We start from the raw sequence: 25,530 nt of genomic DNA, 5'->3' as shown, positions 1-25,530 counted from the left end.
TTAGCTCCGCCTCCCCTTTTTTTTTTTTTCAAGCTAAGGACCCAAAATCTGCGTTTCTCTAACAGGGCTGGAATAGAGGGGTATGAGCAGTATGAGGCATGGCTGCAATGGGTGATCTGTTTGGTATTTTAAGCAAAACACTTCACAGTATACGTGTTGTATAGGTATGGCCCTACAATATATGTTTCCAATATAGCCTAATAGGTCCACTTTAAGTGGAAAGAAACAATCTAAAAACACATTTAGTGTTGGTTCATTAACTGTGTCTAAGAGAGTGTATTTTATTATGTCTGGTAGTTTTTTATGAATCATCTTCATCTTCAAAATGTTCACCTCTTCATCTTTTCATTCCACGGCATTGAAAGAATAACAAAGCATCTGTTTTATTAACTCAGGTTTCCTAGTTTTTTCTTTGTAATTCATAGAAAAATAAAGACTTCAGGGTACCTGTTCCCCTTTCATGATATATTTAGAGAAAAGACTTTAGGTCTTACGATCATCATAAGCGGCTTGTACAACATCCTCTTTTTTATTCACTTCATGTAGCACCACCCTTTTCCAATCGATCTCTCTCTCTATCTTGTTACGCCCAGATCTAGGGGAACCTAGGCGCAGCATAAAATTGCCCTCTCTCAACTCTTCCCACTCCCAAGAAATGGTAAATGACACAGGAAATCAGCTTTTTGAAAAGAGGTGAGACAACCCCAACATAACAAACAACGTCATTACAGAGTTTCCTTAAACTTGCCTAACAAAACAAATAAAATAAAATACAGGCTTCTTACCTACACTTACCAGTAAACAGGAGAAAAAGGTTCAAACACAAAGAGGGTTTCTCCTAAACAAAACAAAATGTGTCTTACAAGACAGGTTAACTTAGTTTATCTTTCTAAGACTTCAAAATATACAAAAGGACCGGAATACGGTAGAATTACACACACAGCACAACAGGTCAGATATATCAACACGCGCAGAGTTGGGAGTAGGAGAAGTTGAGTCAGCGAGAGGGGAGAGGGACTGCATGGCTGCAGCTTAAATGCTCCCCTCTTCTTCAGGTGGACCAATCAGCATGTTGAAGGTAGCTAATCAGCTAACGGCACCACCTGCTTGCTCACACACACACACACACACACACACACACACACACACACACACACACACACACACACACACACACACACACACACACACACACACACACACACACAAACACACACACAGACACAGGAGGAGGGAAAAATATCTGCACACAAATGACATAACGACCCAGGGTCGTAACAATCTCTCTCTCTCTCTCTCTCTCTCTCTATCTAAGTTTGTGGCCTTTGTTATAAATTGTAATTATTACTTAACACACTATGGTTAGACTTGCAGTGCGGACCTGTGACCCTTAACCTTCAGTTCATGTCTGATATTTCAAAAATACTGCAGGCCTTGTCTTTATCTTCAGATGGAAACTTCCTTTGTGTTGTGGCTGATAAATATTGCCTTTTTTGGTGAATTCTGTGGTATTTTTCACGAGTCATCCTCTGTGAAAAGGTCAGAGTGTCACCTCTCCGTATTCACCTTTTCCTCTTTTCCTTCCTTGGTAACCCAACAGAAACCAGCTGGTTTGATGATTCAGGTTTCCCAGTTTGTTGCTGTGGAATTGGAAAGACCGGGATGACTTCAATATTTATTTAAACGCACTTCGAATTCCCCCCTCAGGATATATTTTACAAAGAATAATGAAGCTCTGAAAGCCTCATCATATGTGGCAAGAACACGTTGCACACGTTTTTTCTCTTATAACTGAAGATATCTGCAAACATCCTCTCTTTATCCTCTCTTCACAGAAAGGATACGGAAAGTCAGGTGTTTTGAAGAAAAGTCTTTATTTGCAGTGCATTTACATTCAGGTAACATTTTCCAAGTGTTGCATAGTCCTTGATGCATATTTGGTTTTACAATCTTCAGGAAACAAAGCACACAGTAAGTCCAGGAAACTTCACCTGAAGGCTGGTGAACGTACCGGCTCAGTTTAGGATCAGTGGTGCAGAGATTGTGACAGATGCTACATGTTTACTTTTTAAAGAACAGAATGATACAGAAACTCTAATCCTAATAATTCATTAGAAGTCTTTGGGACGACCAGATCCAGAATCATGTCTCAGGTCTACCTCTTCTCTGAGTTTGATTTGATTTAAAACCCTTCCAGTTCTCTAGGCTGTAGTGATTGTTGATTTGACCCCAAAAAGTTATCCAGTTCCAGTTTTTGGAAGTCTTTTTCTAAATATGATCAAACTCTTTATCCGTAGCTGCAGCAACGTTCAGTACAAGTGTGTTTAGACTGAGTGTATTGGACGAGAGGATTGATTGTATAAAAATGGAAAACAGACTTGCTTTTGGTCGTACCAGAAAGTTATAGAAACTTTCATTAGAAGTCTTTGGGATGACCAGAACCAGGTCTCAGGTGTACCTCTGCTTCAAATAGGCTGTGATTTCAAAATGCTCCAGTTCTCTGTGGTCAATGAAGAGAAGTATCTAAGTTTCTATATTGGTATTTTGGACTAAGAGCAGAGTGTATTTGACGAATGGTTTCGATTGTCTAAAAATTGGAAAACAGACTTGCTATGAGCGGCATGAATAGAGTTAAAAAGAGATCTTTGAGACAGTTCATAATATTTTAACCTTGGTATTTTCTCATCTTGACTTGGTCTTGTTTTTAGCGTTGAAAGCTCCAGAAGAAGCCAGAACATTGAATGCAGATTTGTCAGCTTTAGCATCTGTTAGCTGTTCTGTGGGCTCAAGCTTGAATTGTTCCAGATAAAATGAAGAGAGGAAAAGCACAAGCCCAAGAATTCAGGAATGGAACATGTTTTTCAAGTACAAGTATTTGTCATTGTTTTGCAAGAGGTAGGCATTGAAGAAACACAGGAAGTCTCTTCGTCATTATTATAATTCAGATAAAGTATGTGCCGTCTCTTAATTCCTGTTCAGTGTTTCGTCATACCTTCAGTTCTGTTCTTCAGCTACAGCCACAACAAGATGAAAAAATTAAACAGAACTTTTGATTTGATTCTTCCAAACTCAGATATAGTAACGTTAACCTCTGTATAATAACTACAAAACAAACCTTTTTGTACTTATATCCATATAGAAAGAATACAGATATGTTGAAGTCCACAGCACCTTTAACATATGTCCCAATAACTCAAAGTATGCAGCATATCCCGACATGCCGTACTTCAAGAGTATAATGTAAGTAACAGTACAAAAAATACATACTTCATGTATAATGCCATGTGCAATAACAGCTCATCAAGTGTCATGCTGTTAGAAATAACAGCAATTCTTAAAGGGTGCCTTCAAATCACCACAGAGACCAAGCGTCTAATATTAGTGATTACATATGGCTGTGAGTAGTAGCACCCTTTGGTTTTTAGATCATTTGGCTGTAGTACCTCCGTAAAATAAAATGGAGGATAATCCTGCAGTTAAAACTATAACCCCTCCTACGCTAGATGATCCCCTCATTGTTGGAGGTGACTCCGTCCACTCTTAAACAAACATATATACATTATTTTCTAACTTTCCTGGAAGAACGGATGCAGTTGTTGGCTAAATAGGCAGTGCAGATTGTTGCAGAGGTCAAATACAGTTCACCTGATTAACTGAGGTACAATCAACCAAACTACACGTCCAACCTCATGTTTGTTTCATGTAAAGTGCTATCACACTCCTAAAAAGAAAATGTCCAGTTACTTTTTAACACAGCAGCTGTTTTCATTTCACATTGAACACCATTTGTTTTTGAAGTTCTTCTTTAACTTGGCAATGAACCTGACTGACTTTGCTTTTCCACTGTCTGTTCCTGTGGCGCCACCATGAGGTTGATCTTGGTGGTTTTTAGTGAAACGTCTTATAATTGGTAGGATGGTTTGCTTTAACAATTGCTAAAACCATGTTGACATCTTTGGGATACCCTCCGACTTTTCCTTTATCACCAAAAGTCCTATCATTTCCTTTATAACCAGATACCTTTAAGTTATACCAAAGCTCAGCCTGACTTTCTGCTAAATGCTACACAGCTAATGTTAGCATGCTGAGATTCTAAACTGAATTGGTCGTAATGGTAAACATTGTACCTGCTTTAAGTTGGCATGTTAGCAGTCAGCTCAAATTAACATTGTACCAATGTAGCGCCTAACTGAGCTGCTCGTATGACTTTTAATCTTAATAAAAACGTAAATAAGCATTTTTAAGAATCGCCTTAAATCAGCCTTTTAGAGATATCCAGCCAGGAATACCGTGGACAATGAGTACAGCACCAGATCTGGTCCAGACGGAGAACACATTTCCTTACGAGGACAATAGTATATATCGTGCAAAATTATACTCTTTTGAATAACTGACCACTGGGCAGAGTCGTTTTTTCTTCTGATTCATCGATCTGGAACGAGGCTTGTTTAGTAAAAGACTTGATCTAGATTCACCAATAATCAACATGTCGTTAAAGAGGTTGGAGGTGGATCAGCTGAAACAGTTCATCTTGGGTTCAATCCCAGTCTTTCTCCATCTCAAATAAAAAGAACATTGTCTGTATGTCAAAAAGTCACATCTGTGTCATCATACGAGCGTCTTCACTAACGATAGGTTCATCAGGAGCATCAGCACCATCAGGTGGAGGCTGCAGGTGTTCGGCGGCGCCTCGTTCTCCCGTCCCTCCGACCGTTCCCCCTGCTCGTCCTCCCACTCCGTCCTCTTCCTCTCCTTCTCCTCCTCTTCCTCGTCCCCCTCCCTCCTCGGTTCATCGTCCTCCCTCACGATGTTGATGGAGTCGCATTTCTCGCCCTCGTGTCCCTCGTAGCAGTGGCAGCGAAACCTCTTGGTGAGCAGCTGCAGCTCGTGCTGAGAGTGCCAGCCGGTGACGGAGAAGTCCCCGTCGTTGGAGGGCTGGATGTGGTAGGAGGTGCCGCTCAGGTGGAGGTAGTGGCGGGCGAGGGGGTTACGCCGGACGCAGCGGCCGTTCCACTGGCACAGGAAGTCGCTGCAGACCTCGGCCGCTCGCGTCACATTGGTGATGTACTGACCCAGGCGGTGGCTCAGCAACGTCTTCACCTTGGTGCAGTTAAACTGTGGAAATGGAGAAACACACGACTGTCAGGATGTGATGGAAGACTCCAGTTTGGCTCCTAGTTTAAGTTTTCAGTAGCAGTAGGCAGGTACTTACTGTACATCAAACCAGCTCTGATAAACCAATCGTAGCCTAATGGACTTTTTTAGATACAAGTGGTCACGCTACTTTCTAGCATTGGATACCAAATGTACGTGCCACTTGGCCCAAGGCACTGATTTTGAGGAACGCTTTTATTATTGTCTATGCCATTAAAGTTCACAAGATGTTTCAGAAAACATTGAAGACATTTAATTAGTTTGTAGTGCTTCCTAGTGTGATGGAAACTTCTGTAGCAATGAAGACGAGACTCAGAGAGACACGAGGAGAGAGCAGGAACTTTGATGGCAAACACTGACGCTTTATTTGGAGCTTCGGCCGGAGAATTCACAAGACATGAGCTGAGCCACGAGGTGACACAGCTGCTGCCAAACCACTTCTGAAGATCTCTACCCCAGACCCCTTTATTTAGCTAGTTCTGAGAGAAGAATCAACATGCTGCATAACAAGATAAACCATAACACCTCTATCAGCTGACGCCAACAGGGAGACAAAACACTGAGAGCACAAATGCAAACGCTTTAATTTGTGGCTTTGCTACCCCTCGTTTTTTCAACCTTTCTTTCATTTACATTATGAAAATAGTTCACCAAGATGTGTTTCAGATAAGATTTGATGCGAGGAATAAACCGTGAAGTAGCTAAAGTCGAACAAACATCTAAATATCTGTTTTAAATGAATATAAAACACTCCCTGAGACTCTGAGACAGTCAGATGCTCTCTGGATGAACTCTTTTCCATGCAGACAGGATAACTGCAGGCCATAAAAACATGTGTATTATAGTTTTTAAAATTGTCAAAGTGGTTTCACAACACGCGGCGACCACATGATGTCAGCTCTCTATTGTCTGGCTATATTTACAGCTGTGGTTTGTTTGGAGTCCAAAACAAATGAAGACGCTCGAGGAAAGAATGTTTTTTTTAACAACAGTCAACAGCACAAATTAGAAAGAAAACGTCTGACAGTAAATCCACAAATGACGTGTATTTAGATCTCTGTGGATCGATCAATCATTTTCTAACAAAGGGAGTCAGGACATACTTTCCCTCTGTGAGCAAGCTTTCAAAGAGAGAGGGTAAAGATGTTCATTTATTTTTGGAAACAGGCGGAGGACACCCACCCTGGAGGAGGTGAGGTTCAGATCTCCCCAGATGACGAAGCCAGCAGCTCCCAGAGCAGCACTTTCTCCGATGGTGTGGATCAAGTCTTTCTGCAGGACACACAAATCACATATTATGGTCTGTTTCCTTCACTGACATACAAGTTAAATCATACAACACACATTTACTTTAACACCAGGCCCAAAGTGCAAAAAAAGTGATACGTGAAGCATAATGAAATATTTGATTGCATTAAAATCCCCAACCACATCCGTGACCGCCCCTGGTCTCACCATGTTCGAATCACAAATCAAAACTCACCTCTTCAGAACTGATTTTAATCTGTAATTAATGTTGTGTTTTATATATTTCAAGTGTGTTGTTTTAATTATGTTTTTATGATTTTTTGTGGTTTTTAGTGTCTCAAAAAAAAACATCTGCATTATTATTATTATTAGAAAGTCTTCAAGTTAATTATCAAACAAAACTAAAATGCAAAACTGTTTTCTATCACATGCATGGACTTATCAAAATGTCATGAATCTGAAACCTGTACAAACAAATGGACATCATTATTGGTTTATGGGAGAAACATTATGGATTTTATCTGAGCTGCTTTTCTGTCGATCTCCACTAGATGGCAGGAGTGAGAAAGAAAATGACGACCCTCGGTCAGTGCAAGCAGCCAATGCTGTGATTACAAATCCATCTTTGTGTCAGACATTTGTTGAAATGTCTTTATGAGGTATTTTAAGTTGCATTGGATATTATGGCTTGTGAAGCTTCTCTACAACACATCCTTCTTAAGAAAGAAAACGTGGGTAAAATGAAAGAAAGAAAACTACCTTTACTAAATATGCAGGTTGAAGCTCCAGGCTAAAAGCTCAAATAATGTGGGATCAAAGGTAAGTTTGCTGTTGATTTTAGTGACTTCTGGGATACTAAATATGTAGTTATCATTGCACAGAGGACCAGGAGACTCAGTGGGAAGTCGATATTTCCAAATCACAGTCAGATGCAGCACCATGTTGGACCTTTGCAGTCGTCTGCTGGAAACCACCTCTCAGATTTTCCCCTTTCTTGTTAACATCCCTTGAACTTGTGAGTACTAACTAAACTTGCTTGTAGGGCTGCTTGATTTTGTTCCAATCAGAATTGAGGGCAGCAGACCATTGTTTCCGTTAAATTAAATTTGCAGACTAAAGAAAACAGAATAATTGTGACTAGTAAAGGACATCTTATTTTTTTTATTAAACAGACAACTCTCATCCCAGACGTGGCCACAGTGAAACACAAGTTAAAATTGTCTCAATGTGACTGGGTCGCTATAAAAAGAGGCTGTGGCTAAAGAAATATATCTGTGCAATATGGAGCTGCAGCTGTTCGACGTTGAGCTGTTAGCTCAGACTGCAACAGGTCAACTTTGGACTCATTTGGAAAAGAAGCAGATTAGAACAGAAAAGGAGAAACACATCTATTTCATGAGACAGGTGCATTGTAGATCAAAAGTTGCAAAAAGTCAAGTCATGTGACCGTGCTGTAGTTCCTTCATAGCCTAATATAAGCTTTTAACAGCAGAAATTGGTGTTACATGTGGAGATTATCCTGCTGAACAAAAAGTGTTAGTATCCTAAACGTTTGTTTGCCACAGAGCTTCTTTTCTGCAAAGATTCAATGGAAAATACTTATTGCTTTTTGTCGCGGGAGCCCTTGCGATGCTTACCAATCAGAGCTAAGTATGTCAATCACATGCTCAGTACTGTACAAACAGCAGGGCATCTACTTTGTTTAGCTAAACGTCTCTCTTACCATGGTGAGGAAGGCCATGGCCTCGTCCCTGTAGCCCAGCCTCAGGTACACGTACGTGGGCAGCTCGTACTCCCTGGAGGTGAGCGTGGCGACGCGGAGCGACTCTCGGATCCTGTGCTGGGCGAAGTGCAGGTTGCTGATGCTGTTGGAGTGACTCTTCCTGATGGCCACGGAGGGGAAGAGCGCCGTGCTGCTGTTCCAGAGCCACATCAGCTCGTCGTTCCTCAGCCTCTCCAGCAGGGGGCAGAAGCCGGTGTAGTTCTGCTCGTGCTGGTTGTAGTTGTGGCAGTCGGGGTAGAGGTAGAATCCCCAGAGTGCATTGGGGCGAAGGCGAGTCCCCAGTTGGATAGTCCTTTGCATGAACGCTTTGGCGCTCTTTTCAAACCTCCTTCGTGCAAGCTCCTCCACTTGAGCATCCGTCACGTTTACAAACGCCTTGGCGGCCAGTTCTTTGGACTTTTGCCGGTAAATGTCCTTCTTGTGCCAGTTACGGCTCCATTGAGGCCGCCAGAACTCCCAGTCGATGACGGCGAGGCCACGGAAATCCTCCGAGGGGATGAAGTGGTTAATATCCTGGTAGGCCTTTACAAGATGGAGGTCCAGGCTGCAGTTCTGAGGCAGGCCACCGTGCACCGCCACACCCTGAGGCGTGTAGTAAGGGTAGTACCTGTTAGAAAAGGCTAGGTTAGGCTTGCGCTTCAATCTCAGGATCCATGTATTTGTGATCCTCTCCAGAATGGAAGGAGTCATCACATACAGAGCATCAACTAGTTCCTGAACAGTGTCCTTCACATGCTGATATCCAAGAGATGGAGTTACACAGTCACAAGATGGAGGAATATAAAGCAGTATTCAATGTTTACTTCAGATTAGCTCCACGTCAGAAATGATCATGCTTCTGATATGTCTATCTCCATAGAGGCTGAATCATCATGTTAATCACATAGCTATCATATGCCTAAAACAGTCCTGATGCTCTTCTAGGTAATCATACATCCTGTCATGTACACAGCTACAGTTGAGATACCTTTGCTATCATGTGCTACTCTGATATTGGAAGAGTACATTCAGTATTTTCCCAACAGTACCCCAGACGGTTGGCGTAGAAGATGGTGACGTTCTGACCCGTCCAATCGGCCCGCGGGCTCCCGTGGATGTGGAAGAGGCGTTCAGCGTTGGTGGTCACGTTGTACTTGATGGTGCACATGTCCAACGGGGCGTTCCAGGCGGCGATGAACGGCTTGCGGGGAATCAGAGGCAGCTTGGCGGGCTTCTGACCGAAGGCAGCGTGGAAGAGAAGGAGCAACCAGGAGCAGGTGAGGGCGACGGGGACGACCTGATTGGTGGAGGAAGCCCCGCCCACCGGCACCACGGGCATCCTGGGGATCAGGAGGAGCAGCTGTCAATCATCCTGAAGACAGATGGAGGGGAAGGGAAGAGAAACACAGAAACGTTGAATTTTTTTTTTCTAAACGTCATCACAACCAACATTAGCCGCCTTTAGCTTAGCGGTGGTGACGTGAAGTCATGTGACAAACAAACACCTGTGGTAAATTAGCATTACCACAGGTGTTTGTTTGTTATTTCATTGTTTTGATATTGATATAATTTCTCTTTCCAGGCCTGTTTAGAAAGTGGTGCAGGAATGAATCCCAAACCGAGTAATGAGTTAGCATTTTATCACTTCTGGGTTCCCTTGTTTCGGACTCAATGAGTTTTCTGAACGTGTTTTTGGTTGTTATGGTGAAATAACGTCTGTAGTTAACACAAGCTGAAGAGATTTTAATGTTTTGCACTTCACCCTGCTTACAGACGGACAGAATTAGCAGCAGAGGCGCCTCCCCAAAGCTCTTAATGACAGTGTGGAGTCTCCTAAACTTCATTTGACCCTGGGACTGTTTTAATATTGTTTGTGAGTTTATGGATGAGTTTTACAGTTTTTGTAAAATGACTTGTGAAACATATTATCCACAGCTTCTTTCTTCTAAATAAACATCTGTTTTACTGTCAGCACAATAGAGGATCATGACAGCTTTTCACATTTGCTTTTACATGTGATTTTATGAGCCGTCTGTTAAAACATCTGGGATGTATTCGGCATGCTGACACGCTCCAGAAATTATATCTTCGTTTATTTTCCAGCTGTTGACATTTAAAATTCCTTTAATACGATGGACAGACATACTGACTTTTTTATGCACAAGCCATGTGGAATATTGCAACTTAATGAATTTGAATAATTGCCTAAGTTTTCTAAAGTAATAAACATTAAAAAAAATCCAAAGAAAATGTGGATTCGGGATCTTGAATTGATTGTCTGCTTTTGGGTCATTTGGTCTCGGTAACATCTGTATTCTGTCTTACATGAGTCTTAAACATATGTACAAGCACTAATTAAAGAGCTTACTTGAAGAATCCATCTATGGATAGTTTTTGTATTTTGATAATAGATTAGTCGTTTCTTATTTTCGAGGATTTGCTGCTTTCTTTGTCTAATGTGATTTAAAACTGAATATCTTTGGGATGTTTTTTGGATAAAAGCAGATATTTAAAGACTCCACTAGGAAATTGTTGTGGGCTTTTTCCCTTTTTTAATATATTTTATAGAAGATCAACAAATAAACTGATCAAGAGAGAACTTGGCACATTATTTGGCAATGAAAAAGTTGTCTATTGCAGCCTTAATCAAGTTTTACCATGAAATTAGCTGTTGATTTACTGTATTTGCTCCCCAGAGGATGATTTGTTTGTATATGTTGGCCCCACTTTGTACTCTTTCCACTACAGGCAAGAATTCAGACTGCATTCTGTCTTTTGTCCTCTGAGACATAAATAGTCCTTGGTTCTTCCCATGGCACCCGGGGGTCAGAGGTCACAGAGAGGAAGTGAGTTGACACCCAGGGACTGTAAGGAGGACTTTGGCTGTTTTCTGTCCGCAGCTCGTCCTCCTCTCACCACAGCCTCAGGCCACAATGACAGGCCTCGCTGCCAAAACCCTCAGAGAGGCTCAGTGTTGCGTCTACAACAGCTGGAGGAATCCAATATGAAGTCAGAGAGAAGAAGGAGACAAAATCTGACGTTTGATTTCATTTCTTTCTGTCACGCTTTCACCAAAGATGCTCTGTAACTAAAGATGATGCATTATCACGAGGCCCAGAGTGAGTGGTGGAGTGATGACGTATTTTTGTAGGCCAACCCGAAAGATAGCATAACAAGAGCTGCCTCGACAAAAAGCCAATGGGGCTTTTCCATTTCCACACGTTTATAATACTAACACGTTTTGTTCAGCAGGATAATCTCCACATTTTAACACCACTTCATGATTTGTGAAGTAAAAAGCTAACATCAGGCTATGAAGGAACTACAGCACAGTCACATGACTTCACGTCACCACCGCTAAGCTAAAGGTGGCTAATGTTGGGCTATAAAGGAACTACAGCACGGTCACATGACTTCACGTCACCACCGCTAAGCTAAAGGTGGCTAATGTTGGGCTATAAAGGAACTACAGCACGGTCACATGACTTCACGTCACCACCGCTAAGCTAAAGGCGGCTAATGTTGGGCTATAAAGGAACTACAGCACGGTCACATGACTTCACGTCACCACCGCTAAGCTAAAGGAGGCTAATGTTGGGCTATAAAGGAACTACAGCACGGTCACATGACTTCACGTCACCACCGCTAAGCTAAAGGAGGCTAATGTTGGCCGTGATGACGTTTAGTCGTCTCATTTAGACACTTGTTAGCAACTGATGTTTTCAAAATAAATCTCATCATTCTTCAGTCTGAAAAATACAATGTCATTGTCAAAATGTTTTGTGAAAAATGGGTCCAATGTTTACTTTGGTGACGAAACAACAGATCATAATCCGTGCTGACGATTAACCATTTTAAAAAAATCATATTGTGATCTGCGAATTACAGATAATACACTAGTGTATTATCTGTAATTCACTAGTGTATAAACTGTAATTCAGTATGACAGCAGATGAAATTCCTACGTCTCTTTTGTTCCGTGTTGGTTAGTAGTCCTGAGAAGTTTTTCAAAGTTTATGGGACTTTTTTCCGATCTTAGTTATGTCGGTTTGACATCAAAGTATTTTCCTCTCTTTGTGCTCCTGCCAGTCTTTCCCCGTAGGTTTGGAAATAATTTGACTGCTGCACTTAGTGAAAACAGATCCTCTTTCAAAGCAGTGAATGTATGGATGTACGGCTGAAAGCACTTCCAGGCGAGATTTGATGATAGGAATGTTTCTGATTATTCTCTTTGTCGGGTTTCTTTTTGAGCTTGAAATCTCTGAGCTCTTCTTACAGAGACATGAGATGTGACAGATGTTTTTATATAATACCTCCGTCGATCAGTTTACGGATAAATAACTCTCGACATGCAACACTGGTTAGTAAACCTCTGTGGATATGTCAAATTCGTGCTTTATTCAACCATGAAAATATCTGAACAGGCATTAAAGATCTTGGGTTGTATGTCAGGGAAAATTCGGTGGTCTAAGTGGTTTAGGAAACAGCCAATGCCATCCTCATGTTACGCTTTTATCCAAAACAGTAAGGGTTAGAGTTGGTGAGAAAGACGAAAAAACAGCAAGAATCCTGCAAGTACATTTGCTTCAAATACGGCTATCTACAGCAATGAGATTTTGTTTTTATGTGAATGGCCAAGGTGCAGACCTCTTTCAGGTTGAGACAGTCTGCAAATAGATTGATTAAAAATGCAATGCAACCACAGTCTATGGTTTAATTGCCCCATCCTTCATGTCAATGGTTCAATGCTGGTAAAAGATGGAGAGCCTCAGATTTAATTAATTCCTGTTCATGTTTAAAGTCTGGCTTTGTGTCAAAGTGAATTATTTATCCAGAGTATGTCTAGCATCGATTAAGATAAGAGTCTGTTGATGTCTGTGGTTCTTGTGGGGCATTCATTCAACAAAAACTCGAACCAGAGAAACCGTATAATTTCCAGTGTCTCTGTCGGAAAATTGGGGTGAATGTGAAGAGAAGCTGCCAGTGTCTGAAGCTCTGCAGAGGAACGACATGATGATGTGGGCCAAGGGTCAAGAGGAAGATACGATGTTGGCACAACCCCTTGCATATCTCTAGATTGCCTATACCAGTAGGGGTGGGAATCACCAGGCTCCCCACGATACGATACTATTGCGATACTTTAGCCACGATACAATAGTATTGCGATTCTACGATATGCTAAGTATTGCGATACGATTTAAAGGTCACCTATTAAGCAAAATCCTCTTCTTCATGTCTCTTCTACATCAACATGTGTCCCCTCTTCTTCATGTCTCTTCTACATCAACATGTGTCCCCTCTTCTTCATGTCTCTTCTACATCAACATGTGTCCCCTCTTCTTCATGTCTCTTCTACATCAACATGTGTCCCCTCTTCTTCATGTCTCTTCTACATCAACATGTATCCCCTCTTCTTCATGTCTCTTCTACATCAACATGTGTCCCCTCTTCTTCATGTCTCTTCTTCATCAACATGTGTCCCCTCTTTTTCATGTCTCTTCTACATCAACATGTGTCCCCTCTTCTTCATGTCTCTTCTACATCAACATGTGTCTCCTCTTCTTCATGTCTCTTCTACATCAACATGTGTCCCCTCTTCTTCATGTCTCTTCTACATCAACATGTGTCCCCTCTTCTTCATGTCTCTTCTACATCAACATGTGTCCCCTCTTCTTCATGTCTCTTCTACATCAACATGTGTCCCCTCTTCTTCATGTCTCTTCTACATCAACATGTGTCCCCTCTTCTTCATGTCTCTTCTACATCAACATGTGTCCCCTCTTCTTCATGTCTCTTCTACATCAACATGTGTCCCCTCTTCTTCATGTCTCTTCTTCATCAACATGTGTCCCCTCTTCTTCATGTCTCTTCTACATCAACATGTGTCCCCTCTTCTTCATGTCTCTTCTACATCAACATGTGTCCCCTCTTCTTCATGTCTCTTCTACATCAACATGTGTCCCCTCTTCTTCACGTCACTTCTTCATCAACATGTGTCCCCTCTTCTTCATGTCTCTTCTACATCAACATGTGTCCCCTCTTCTTCATGTCTCCTCTACATCAACATGTGTCCCCTCTTCTTCATGTCTCTTCTTCATCAACATGTGTCCCCTCTGTGTAAAGAGACTCTGAAAGTTTCAGGAACAAAGATTCTCTCTCTTTTTGATCCATTTCTATAAAAACCTGTCTGAAAATGAGCTGATCAGATTTTGGCCACTTTATGATGTCATAACGATGTTCTGGCTTGTGTAACCATTAGCCAATCACCAACCAAGGTAACCCCCCCCCCCCCCACCTTATCACCTGAATCTCCTCCTCGAGCACCATTGTGTTCTTTTTAACCAAATCTCTCTCAGAGGGGCGTGGGGAGGGGCTCCTTATTTTCATCTAAAGTAACAGACAGAGAATCAGCACTTTGGAAACAGGGCTGGAACAGAGGGGATTATGGGATGCTGCAATGATCTGTTTGGTGTTTGGAGCCAAACACTTCAGAGACATGTTTATATCTGAGACCTATAATATATTGATGAGAAACAGTATAATAGGGGACCTTGGCCATGATAAGAAGAAAAAGAAAAAGCTCAGCATAATATAGTGGTTTGAAAAAAGCAATTGTTACCAAAAACTTTTATTTGGTTTTGCAATATGAATAGTTTATATAATGAAATATCGATACTTGGCGTCCGTGTATCGATACAATATCGGCACGCAAAGTATCGCGATTCTATGCTCGATCGATTATTTTCCCCACCCCTAGATAACAGTGTGTCCATTATCTTAATTGTGGGGCTCAGTTTGCCTCCTATTATCCAGCGTTTCGTAACAAATGTGTCCTTTACAGTTATTTACTCCTCAAGCTGGTTTATAATACCTGGACAGCTACCTTGAAAGGAGCTCATTTTCTCCCCAGTGAGTGGATTCAAAGCCCAAAGAGAGTATTTTGAACTCAGGAGTAAGTGAAGCTGACTGTTCGATGGAAACGGATAAAAAGACAAGGACTTTCAGAGACGCCAGGAGAGGAAGAAGCTTGTTGTCCGTTTGATATTTGGGAATCGAGCCGAACCCCTGAGCGGCGGGAGCCAAAATAACAGATTCCCTCACATGCACCATCTGTCGCGAAAATATGTTCCAACAGCAACCGGATCTCACTAAGTCACATCAATACTCAGTCAGTCAGATTCTGGCTACATGAAGGCTTTAGGAATCATGACAAATTGTCCACTAATAAACCTGCAGACCTGTATTTGTGACTCATAAAGAAATACCTGCATGTTGTTCAAGTTAGTATGTAACTTTAAAAAAGCCCTATTGTGCTTTTTGGGGTTTTCCCCCTTCCTGTATAGTGTGTTATATATATGTTTGCGTTGCATTCAAATTCTAACTTAAGTCAAAGAAACACAAGTATTGGAATCAATATACTAATGAAGCTCAGCGTAAATTCAACCAGGAAGACCGTCATTTTATGCTCCCTGATCCGAACACCAACGCACTAATCCACTGCACCATACCCAAATCTCTGAAAAACGGGGGTACAACGAGCTGATCCAGATTTACCATCCCACGTGGTGGACCCACAGCCCTATCAGAACGTTGCTATCAGAAACAATGCCCGACTGTTTTGGACGTAATATGGTCGGTGTTTACATTAGCATCGCTAACACTCAGAGCTAACCTGTACTGGAGAGCATGTGTGTGAAGAAGCAGGAAATAAAAAGGAACTCACCTTGTGGTATAACCGGCAAGAGAGAAAGCCTTTGAGCTCCATACTGTTTCAGAAACAATCCTTGATAATCCATGATATGGCGTTTCATCACGGCAGTATTTAGTTTAGACAGTAGCTGCCGGGTCCCGCATGAGCTCAGCCCCCTCCTTTTTTATTTTATCAATTTTTTATTTTTTTAAAGCTTTATTCCCCAAATCAGCACTTTTGAAACAGGAAGTGAAATAGAGGGATATGAGGCATGGCTAGAATGGGTGATCTGTTTGGTATTTTGAGCAAAACACTTCATAGACATGTTTTTTATACATTGTTATATATCTGAGACCTATGCTATTGCCTAAAAATAGCATGATAGGTGACCTTTAAGTATTTATATATTAAAGGCACTAATTATTTAAAAAAATGTTGCCAATCATCTACACTGTCCTTTGCAATTCGGTTGGACATTTCCTCGCCGTTGGTCGAATAAAGTAAGGATTCAAGGATTCAAGGATTCAAGGATTCAAGGATTCAAGGCTTTTGTTGTCATTTGTGCATAGCTACAGTGTAGTCATGACAATGAAAGTATTACTGATTGAGATGTGTTGTGTCCTTCATCGCCTCTTCTTTCCATGAATCACAACACGTTGAAGCGCGTTAACCAGAGCAGAGAGAAGCATTTCAACAAATATTCCTGGTGGCTAAAATGTGGTCGTGATTCATGTTCCTCACACGAGAAGTGGAAAACCAAAGCCAGAGAGGAAGAGGGAAACATTTCCACTGTGAGCGCAAAACACCAGGAAGAAGGAGATGGAGAGTTTGGGTTTGAGGAGGATTTAAATTAGATAGAGAAACCAGATGGATGAGCTCAGAGAAAACACAACTAATGGAGATCAACAAATCTGAAATATGGATATCTTTAAGCCTCATGACTGCTTTCAAATCTTTGTTTATTGTGATACTTTCTTCAAGTTAGTCCTTCATTGTTTTAGAGCTCTGATCATTCAGAGAAACTTGTTGTTGGTTCAGGATCAAAGAGTCATGTGACAAAGGTACTTTGATATATTGATAAAGGAACAAGGTAAAGAAATGTATTGTGTCTACATTGTCAAATTTAAAGGAGCCCTATTATGCTAATTTCCAGGTTCATATTAGTATTTAGTTTAATATGTATTTGTGGCACACACGCCTACAACTTGTAATACATCCAGTACAATGTGAATCAGATTAAGCACTATTGGATTTTTGGCGGAAATATCAACATTTGAGATATTTGTCTTACATAAATGCATTTTTAATTAACAAAAATGTCGCTTCTTATCAAGACAACCACTACTACCACTATTTTCTATTCAAATAATTGATACCAAACAAGCAAAATACTACAATATTTGATATCATTGTTTCTTGTGACGTTGCCTTATTTGGGATAAAAAGAAATGCAACCTTATGTCATTCTTCACATTTATATAAATGGGGCGAAGCCTGCGAGCTAGTTCAGGCAGTCAACTCGAGCACCAATCATACATTAACACGTGACGCACCTCGTCCCTCTTACAACCAACCAAACGCATTCTCCTAAACATGCCGCTATATTTAAGCTTCCTGCCCCACCACCACCCCAGCTTCCACCTCAGCTTCCACCCCAGCTTCCACCCCAGCTTCCACCCCAGCTTCCACCCCAGCTTCCACCCCAGCTTCCACCCCAGCTTCCACCCCAGCTTCCACCCCAGCTTCCACCCCAGCTCCACCCCAGCTTCCACCCCAGCTTCCACCCCAGCTTCCACTAGAGCAGCTTCCGGTTTCGCTATGAGTGGTCGCATTTTCGAGAGCTCCCGCTTTGGAGGTTATTCCTCACGATTTTTTACATATTTCATCCTCCTGACAATATGGATTATGGACTCCTACCTCAACTCATCAATGAGGCAACATCACTTAGAGAAGGAGAGTAGTGAAAGCAGGGATAAAATGAACCACAATGACTTTTACCTTCTCAACGGCTGGGAAAGGAAACACCTCGCTTTTGGAAGTGCAAGCATTCATGCATTATTAACTGCAAACCCGACGCGAAAGTACTTACCCCCCGTCAGGCAAACTAGACCGAAGAAGTATGATCGTCTTGGTCTTATTGTTAGCGGGAGACATCCATCTGAATCCGGGCCCGGTGCAGACAAGAAGCCATTCCTGCAGGCTCGAGGAGCTAGCATCACAACTAGCATCACAACTAGCATCTCTTCCGCTACAGCAACAACTACGCGACGACAACAGAGACCATGGAGACAGCGGAGACCGAGGAATCAACGGAGACTTCGACATTCCCCCGGGGACGCCTCGGCAGACAGACACGCATGAGGCAGTGACGAGAGGAAGAGAACCGAGATCCGAGGGAACAAATATCCACCATGTTGTTAGCCACCCTGCTAGCATATCGACGGCTAAAGCTACAACGGAGCCTCCCTCCCCCCACCACCCCACCGCTCCAAGCACCACGGCAGGCCGCAAGCCGTTTGCTGTAACGGACAAAGACAAATATCTTCAAGCTGACGACATTATGCATTTAAACAACAAAAATGGACTACATATTTTTCATCTGAACACTAACAGCCTGAGACACAAACTGGCTGAACTCAGGCAACTGTTCATGAACGGTAAGGCAAGCATATTATGCTTTTCTGAGACCAAATTGGACAATTCCATTACAGATTCAGAGATTGAAATTGAAGATTATCTTGTAGTGAGAAGGGACAGGAACGTGAATGGAGGTGGTGTCTGCATGTACATACATAAAGACACCAATTTCAAAAACCGTACTGACCTGCATCATGAAAATATTGAATCTGTGTGGGTTGAAATTCTTTTTGACAATGCTAAATCTGTAATAGTCGGGACAATCTATAGACCACCGGAACAGAGTGACTTTTATGATACATTAGATGGGTGTTTGGCTGATGTGGGGGATGTAGAGACAATTATTATTGGAGACTGGAACACGGATATGCAACGTAAAGACACGTCCGTCTTCAAGTCCTTCAGTAGGATTTGTGATCTGCACGGCTTCAGCCAGCTAATCACCCAACCCACCCGGGTATGTGAAACAACACAAACTACCATTGATCTCATTCTGACCTCTGACAGGTCCAGGATCTCCAGTAAAGGGGTTATAGCATGCGGTTTAAGTGATCATTATATGATATTCTGTACCCGCAAAAAGCTAAAACAAAAGGCCGGCTGTCACAAAACAGTCATATCTAGAGACCTCAAAAACTACTCTAGCGAGGCCTTTAACCTAGAACTGGAGAGCCTGGACTGGTCAGATGAGCTCAGTGGTACACAAGTTGAAGAAACATGGCTTGGTTTCAAAAACAAATTCTCTGCAATACTCAATGATTTGGCCCCCCTAAGAACAACCAGGGTAAAAAATCGCGCTGAGCCGTGGATGCACTCCGGCATACTGACCGCCATGAAAACCAGAGACAAAAAATGCTCTGAGTTTCATAAAAGTCAGTCAATGCTTTCCAAAAGCACGAGCAGTGAACTCCAGGCCCACGTGACTGAACTAAAAATTGAAAGAAACAGACTAAGAAATGACGTAAGCTCCATGATCAAAACTGCCAAAAAGAATTTCATCAATGACAAAACTGAGGAAAACAAAAATAAACCCCGTGAACTTTGGAAATTACTCAATAACCAGCTTGGCTGCAGTAAAAAACTCAAAACGAGATTTTCAAACGTAAACATAAAGACAGATAACAGGCTCATCACAGACAAACTGGATGTGGCCAAGTACTTGAACATTTTTTTCACAAACATAGCCACAACTCTTGTAAATAAATTACCCTCCCACTCAGGGCTTTTTGGAGTAGATCACATCATGACCTACTACAAAAACCTAGGGGTACGCAAAGATGATTTCAGTCTAGCAAGGGTAACAACAGCAGAGGTACTCATTAAACTGAGCGCCCTCAAACCTAACAAGGCCACTGGCCACGACAATATCCCCTCCAAATTCCTCAGAGACACAGCAACCGCCATCTCACCAGTCATAGCTCACATAATTAACCTCTCCATAAAACAGGGAAAAGTACCCAAAGACTTCAAAATTGCAAGAGTAACCCCCCTGCACAAAAAGGGCAGCAAATTGGACCCAGACAACTACCGCCCTGTTTCTATACTTACCTCCATCTCGAAAGTCATGGAAAAAATAGTATATGAACAGGTCGAAAAGTACCTCGCAGAAAAGAAACTAATCTATGAATTTCAATCTGGCTTTAGAACATCCCACTCCACTGACACATGCCTTCTTTATTTGAACGACCACATCAAACAAGAGGTGGACGAGGGTAAATACTGCGGCATGGTGATGCTGGACCTACAAAAGGCTTTCGACACTGTCAATCACCCCATTCTGATTGACAAGCTAAAAGCAATTGGTTTTGATAAACTATCGGTGAGCTGGATGCAATCCTACCTGGAGGGGAGAGAACAGATGGTGGAGGTAAACGGTACTCTGTCCCCCCCCCTCCCAGTGAGCTGTGGTGTTCCACAAGGAAGCATATTAGGTCCGTTACTGTTCCTAATTTATGCAAATGACATGTCATCAGCATGTGACTGCAACTTGTTCCTGTTCGCGGACGACTCAGCCCTGCTGGTCTCTGACAGGAGCAGATTGCAGGTTGAAAAAACCCTCAGCTCCGAGCTCGGCAGAATCTGCACCTGGCTCGCCGATAATAAATTATCATTACACCTGGGTAAAACAGAGTCCATTCTCTTCGGTTCGAAACATAATCTCAGCAAATCCGACGACTTCTCAGTTGCAGTGGGTGACATTATTGTCACAAGTAAGAAGGAAATTACATACCTAGGATCTATTCTTGAGGCAAACCTCTCCTGTGACAAAATGGCATCCAATGTAATAAAAAAAGTCAATCAAAGAACTAGATTCCTATACCGGATCTCCTCTCTGGTAAACAAAAACACCCTGAAAACTCTGGCAGGAGCACTCATTCAAGGGTACTATGACTATGCTTGCACGTCATGGTACCATAGCACCTCCAAGGCGCTAAAAATAAAACTTCAAACATCGCAAAATAAACTGGTCAGACTACTGCTTGACCTTTCATCTAGAACCCACCTCACCTCTGCCCACTTTGACAACCTAGGATGGCTTAGAGTAGACGACAGAGTACAGCTACTTGCAATGGGCCTGGTCTACAAGATCCACTACACCTCTATGGTACCCATGTACATGTCAAAATTCTTCCCAAAGGTCAAGGAATACCATGATCATAACACCAGAGGGAGCTCCACAAATCATGTAAAACCCAGATTTGGCACAAAAAAAGGGGAATACACGTTTCGCAATTATGCCACATCAAGGTGGAACGCTCTTCCCACAACTGTAAAGGAAAGTAAAACTATACTTACCTTCAAAACCTCTCTTAAAGAGCACCTTCGGGGGAAAGCATTGCAAAACTGGCCCCGGTAATGGTACAAATCTCAACCTGTCGTACAATGGACAGCTTCCCCCCCCCATCTATGTATATACTCGCATTTTAGACTCTGTTACTAACTGTATATCTGTAGACTTGGTATGTCTTAAATGTCCGGTTAGGATGTATTAGAACGAAATCTAAAATGAAAATTGTAAATAAGCCATCTGTATGTAAAAAACCACCTGTATGTAAATTGTAAATAAGCCATCTGTATGTCAAATATGTCTTATATGTCTTAAATGATATGATGAATTGGAAATGGGGGACCCTGATGTAAACAAGACGAAAGTCTTTCTCTGGTCTGCATCCCCTTAACAATTGTATGTTTTGAGCTGTACTGTACTGTACCCAATATACAAGCTGTTAATAAACTTTTCAATCAATCAATCAATCACCCCAGCTTCCACCCCAGCTTCCACCCCAGCTTCCACCCCAGCTTCCACCCCAGCTTCCACCCCAGCTTCCACCCCAGCTTCCACCTGTAGGCTCGGGGGATAGTTATCTAATCATCACTCAATGTTCTTTGTAAATCTGTGGAGTGATGAGGCCCGAGCCTAGACGCCAAACTCAATCTATATGCTGCTTCTAATAAACATATTAAGAAACACGTGAGTTGTCTGACTGAAATCATAATACGGCAATACACTGTTTTTTATTAATGGCAGTATTTCACCTGTAGTCAGAGCGCCCTCAGATTACCGTGTTTGCTCGTTTACCTGTCGAGCCAAATCCTGAAATCCCGTTAGCCAATCAACACTCTCTGCTTCAGCTTCTGATCTTTAACCCCAGACATGTTAACCTCCTCTGAGTGTGTGTGGAGGGCAGACTGAACAACAACAAGCTCACACACACACACACACAGACAAAACATAAGTGTTACAGCCGCGTGTGATGAACTTTAATCCAGATGCTCTTCGTCAAACAAGAACCTCCCGTGTTTTTCATCTCTTTGAATATTTACTGTAAGTCTTTATGAGTCAGAGCGCTAAATGACTGAAACTCCACCTAAACGGAGACTTTAAATGTCTGCTCTGCTAATGGTGTGCAGCTTTAAAGGACGACAGTAATGCATGCTGGGTAAAAATACAATAGGGAAGCTTTCTCTACTGCAAGGGTATTGTTAGGCGGTGGTGGAAAGTATATTTATTCAGGTTCTAAAGTACACATTTACGTGAGTATTTTCATGTTATGCTACTTTATACTTCTACTCCACTACACTTTGGAAGTCACTATTGTACTCTTTGCCCCACTTTGTGTATCTGACAGCTCTAGCTACAGATTATTAGCTAATACATATAAATTAACTAATGCAAAAACCATAATAAGTTATTAAAATATCAAGCACAAGTATAAAAGGTAATTGAGAGATTAGCTCCATATTAACCAGCTTTGATGAACACATGCTTCAATATCTCACAATCAGAGGTGTAAAGTAACTAAGTAGATTTACTCAAATACTGTACTTCAGTACAATTTTGAGGTGCTTGTATTTTACTCGAGTATTTAAATGTTTTGTTACTTCTACTCCACTACAGTTCAGAGGTAAATTGTGTACTTTTACTCCACTACATGTATTTAATACCTTTAGTTACTTTACAGATGTGGATGAATGATGTGAAATATAATCAAGTCTTAAATCAGACTTTAGTTCCACCTGGAGTAAATTCACAAGCTACCCTGCAGTATACAAAGTCATTCAAACTAGCTGCACCTTTACCAGCTTTGAGAACACTTTCATGATCAATCATTATAAAACATATCATATATATTATTCTGAAATGGACCAATCTGCACAATGACTACTTTTACTGTCGCTACTTTCACTATATTTTGATGAGAATACTTTTCTACTTTTACTTGAGGAACATTTTGAATGCAGGACTTTTACTGTAACAGAGTATTCCTACACTCTGGTACTTCTACTTTTACTCAAGTACAAGATCTGAGTACTTCTACTTTTACTCAAGTACAAGATCTGAGTACTTCTACTTTTACTCAAGTACAAGATCTGAGTACTTCTACTTTTACTCAAGTACAAGATCTGAGTACTTCTCCTTTTACTCAAGTACAAGATCTGAGTACTTCTACTTTTACTCAAGTACAAGATCTGAGTACTTCTACTTTTACTCAAGTACAAGATCTGAGTACTTCTACTTTTACTCAAGTAGATCTGAGTACTTCTACTTTTACTCAAGTACATGATCTGAGTACTTCTACTTTTACTGAAGTACAAGATCTGAGTACTTCTACTTTTATGCAATTACAAGATCTGAGTACTTCTACTTTTACTCAAGTACAAGATCTGAGTACTTCTACTTTTACTCAAGTACAAGATCTGAGTACTTCTCCTTTTACTCAAGTACATGATCTGAGTACTTCTACTTTTACTCAAGTACATGATCTGAGTACTTCTACTTTTACTCAAGTACAAGATCTGAGTACTTCTACTTTTACTCAAGTACAATATCTGAGTACTTCTACTTTTACTCAAGTACAATATCTGAGTACTTCTCCCACCTCTGGTACTGATCAAGTGTCACAGGCACTAAACACAAACATGAATCTGAAACTGAGCATCATATGACTTTTAAATATGATTTTGAAAGCAGGACTTTAACTTGTAACAGAGGTTTTTTACGATGTATTATGTCACTCCTAAGTCAAAGATCTGAGTACTGCTTCCACCACTGTTGTTAAGTGTGAGCCAACATTCCTTGCATGGTATAGCGCTCTCTCCCTCTCCTCTTCCTCCTCCTTTTCCTCCTCTTCCTCCCTCTTCCTCCCCCTTTTCCCTTCCTGCAAAACAGACGCTGTAACACCCCTCCCTCCCTCAGAGGTTAAAAATACACTTTATCAGCCTCTGGTGCCGCAAAACAAAACCTGCAACGCCGTCAAGCTCCAGTAAGATGGATCTGTTTTATAAAAAGTTAAGAAATATAGGGAATCGGTTGCTCGTAAGAATTGAAGTGAATCAAACTTCATGACTTGGTCGTTAGATTTTAAGTTTAACACACAAAGTCTATTTAAAGAGGCCCTATTGTTATTATTATTTCCCCTTTCCTGTAGTGTGTTACTAAGGTTTTAGTGCATGTTAATGGTCTGCATGGAGACATGTCACAGTCGAGGACAAATTACAAATATGAACCAGAACATTTGAATAATGACTTAAAGGGGACCTATCATGCAAAATGCACTTTTGTACGTCTTTTATACATGAATATGTGTCCCCGCTGTTCCAGGGAACTCACCAAGTGTCAGAAAACACAACCCTCTCTATCTTCCTCCATACCCAAATCTCTAAAAAAGGGGCTGCAACGGATCTGATAAAAACTGATCCAGATTTGAACACTGTCCTGACGTCAGGACGGTGGTGCTACGGCTATTGGGCCAACTCCACTAATCAGGAGGAGACAGCCACGGCCATTGCCGTTCGAAAGCGCTGGAGACGCTGTAGTACATATGCCAGGCCTGTAGATGGTGCTGTTCTCACAGAATCAGCCCTTGCACAAACAGAGCTAAAAAATGTCAAATTGAGCAAAATGAGGCATGGCTAAAATGCATGATCTGTTTGGTATTTTGAAAAAAAAAAAAGTATAAATATGCCTTATATAGGTATGGTCCTACCCTATATTATTCAAATATAGCATGATAGGTCCACTTTAAAGAAATTAAGACAAATCTTGGTTTCTAGTTACTTTCACATTATTTTGTGTCTACGACGAGTTACAAGATACAGTGAAATGATAGAAGTGTGGAATAATAGAAGTAATGCAATATCCAGAAGTACGTTGATATTGAACAGTTTTATTAAATATTAAGTCGAGGCTATCAATGAACTTGTTAAAAGCCTATTTATATATATATCAAAAGTGATGCAAAAACAATGCAGTTGAGCAGAAATGTAGTAATGATTGTTTTACCAGCAAATACCGTGTCTAGATTGTTGCGTAATTCACAAACCTCACAGTCAACATCTCTGGAAATACTTCCTTAAGAAATCTGAAACCAGTATTTTTGTAGATCACAGAGATTTGAACATGAAGAGAGGCTGCTGTTCTGAATAGATTGAGTACCTGAGGTTAACGGCTCACCTGTAGATGTGGAGGTCTCTCTGTCTCCGGGGTCACCGTAGAGGTCATGGTGGCCCTCTGGATCCTACGTCCGACAGACATGCG

General features: G+C 41.4%; 1 protein-coding gene across 1 annotated transcript; it reads right to left on the bottom strand.

The window, feature by feature from the left end:
* Positions 1 to 1,853: 1,853 nt before the first annotated feature.
* LOC117479744 (hyaluronidase-4) lies at positions 1,854 to 25,530 on the bottom strand. The gene is made up of 5 exons (XM_034126834.1): positions 25,447 to 25,530; positions 9,214 to 9,536; positions 8,126 to 8,792; positions 6,337 to 6,426; positions 1,854 to 5,115 (listed from the first exon to the last, which is right to left on the bottom strand). Exons 2-5 carry the CDS (start codon positions 9,501 to 9,503, stop codon positions 4,609 to 4,611), a joined length of 1,554 nt encoding a protein of 517 aa, XP_033982725.1. The 5' UTR covers positions 9,504 to 9,536; positions 25,447 to 25,530; the 3' UTR covers positions 1,854 to 4,608.

This window comes from Trematomus bernacchii, unplaced genomic scaffold (assembly GCF_902827165.1).
Source record: "Trematomus bernacchii unplaced genomic scaffold, fTreBer1.1, whole genome shotgun sequence".
Lineage (NCBI taxonomy): Eukaryota > Metazoa > Chordata > Actinopteri > Perciformes > Nototheniidae > Trematomus > Trematomus bernacchii.
This window is presented reverse-complemented; position numbering and strand designations above follow the sequence as displayed.

What these genes read in the sequence shown, in the direction of transcription:
- LOC117479744 (XM_034126834.1), bottom strand. Translation starts at nt 9,503, where the DNA reads ATGCCCGTGGTGCCGGTGGGCGGGGCTTCCTCCACCAATCAGGTCGTC. An exon ending in TTCTACGCCAACCGTCTGGG is followed by an intron (nt 8,793 to 9,213) that starts GTACTGTTGGGA and finishes CTTTTCTAACAG; the next exon opens with GTACTACCCTTACTACACGC. An exon ending in TGAACCTCACCTCCTCCAGG is followed by an intron (nt 5,116 to 6,336) that starts GTGGGTGTCCTC and finishes CCATTTCCACAG; the next exon opens with TTTAACTGCACCAAGGTGAA.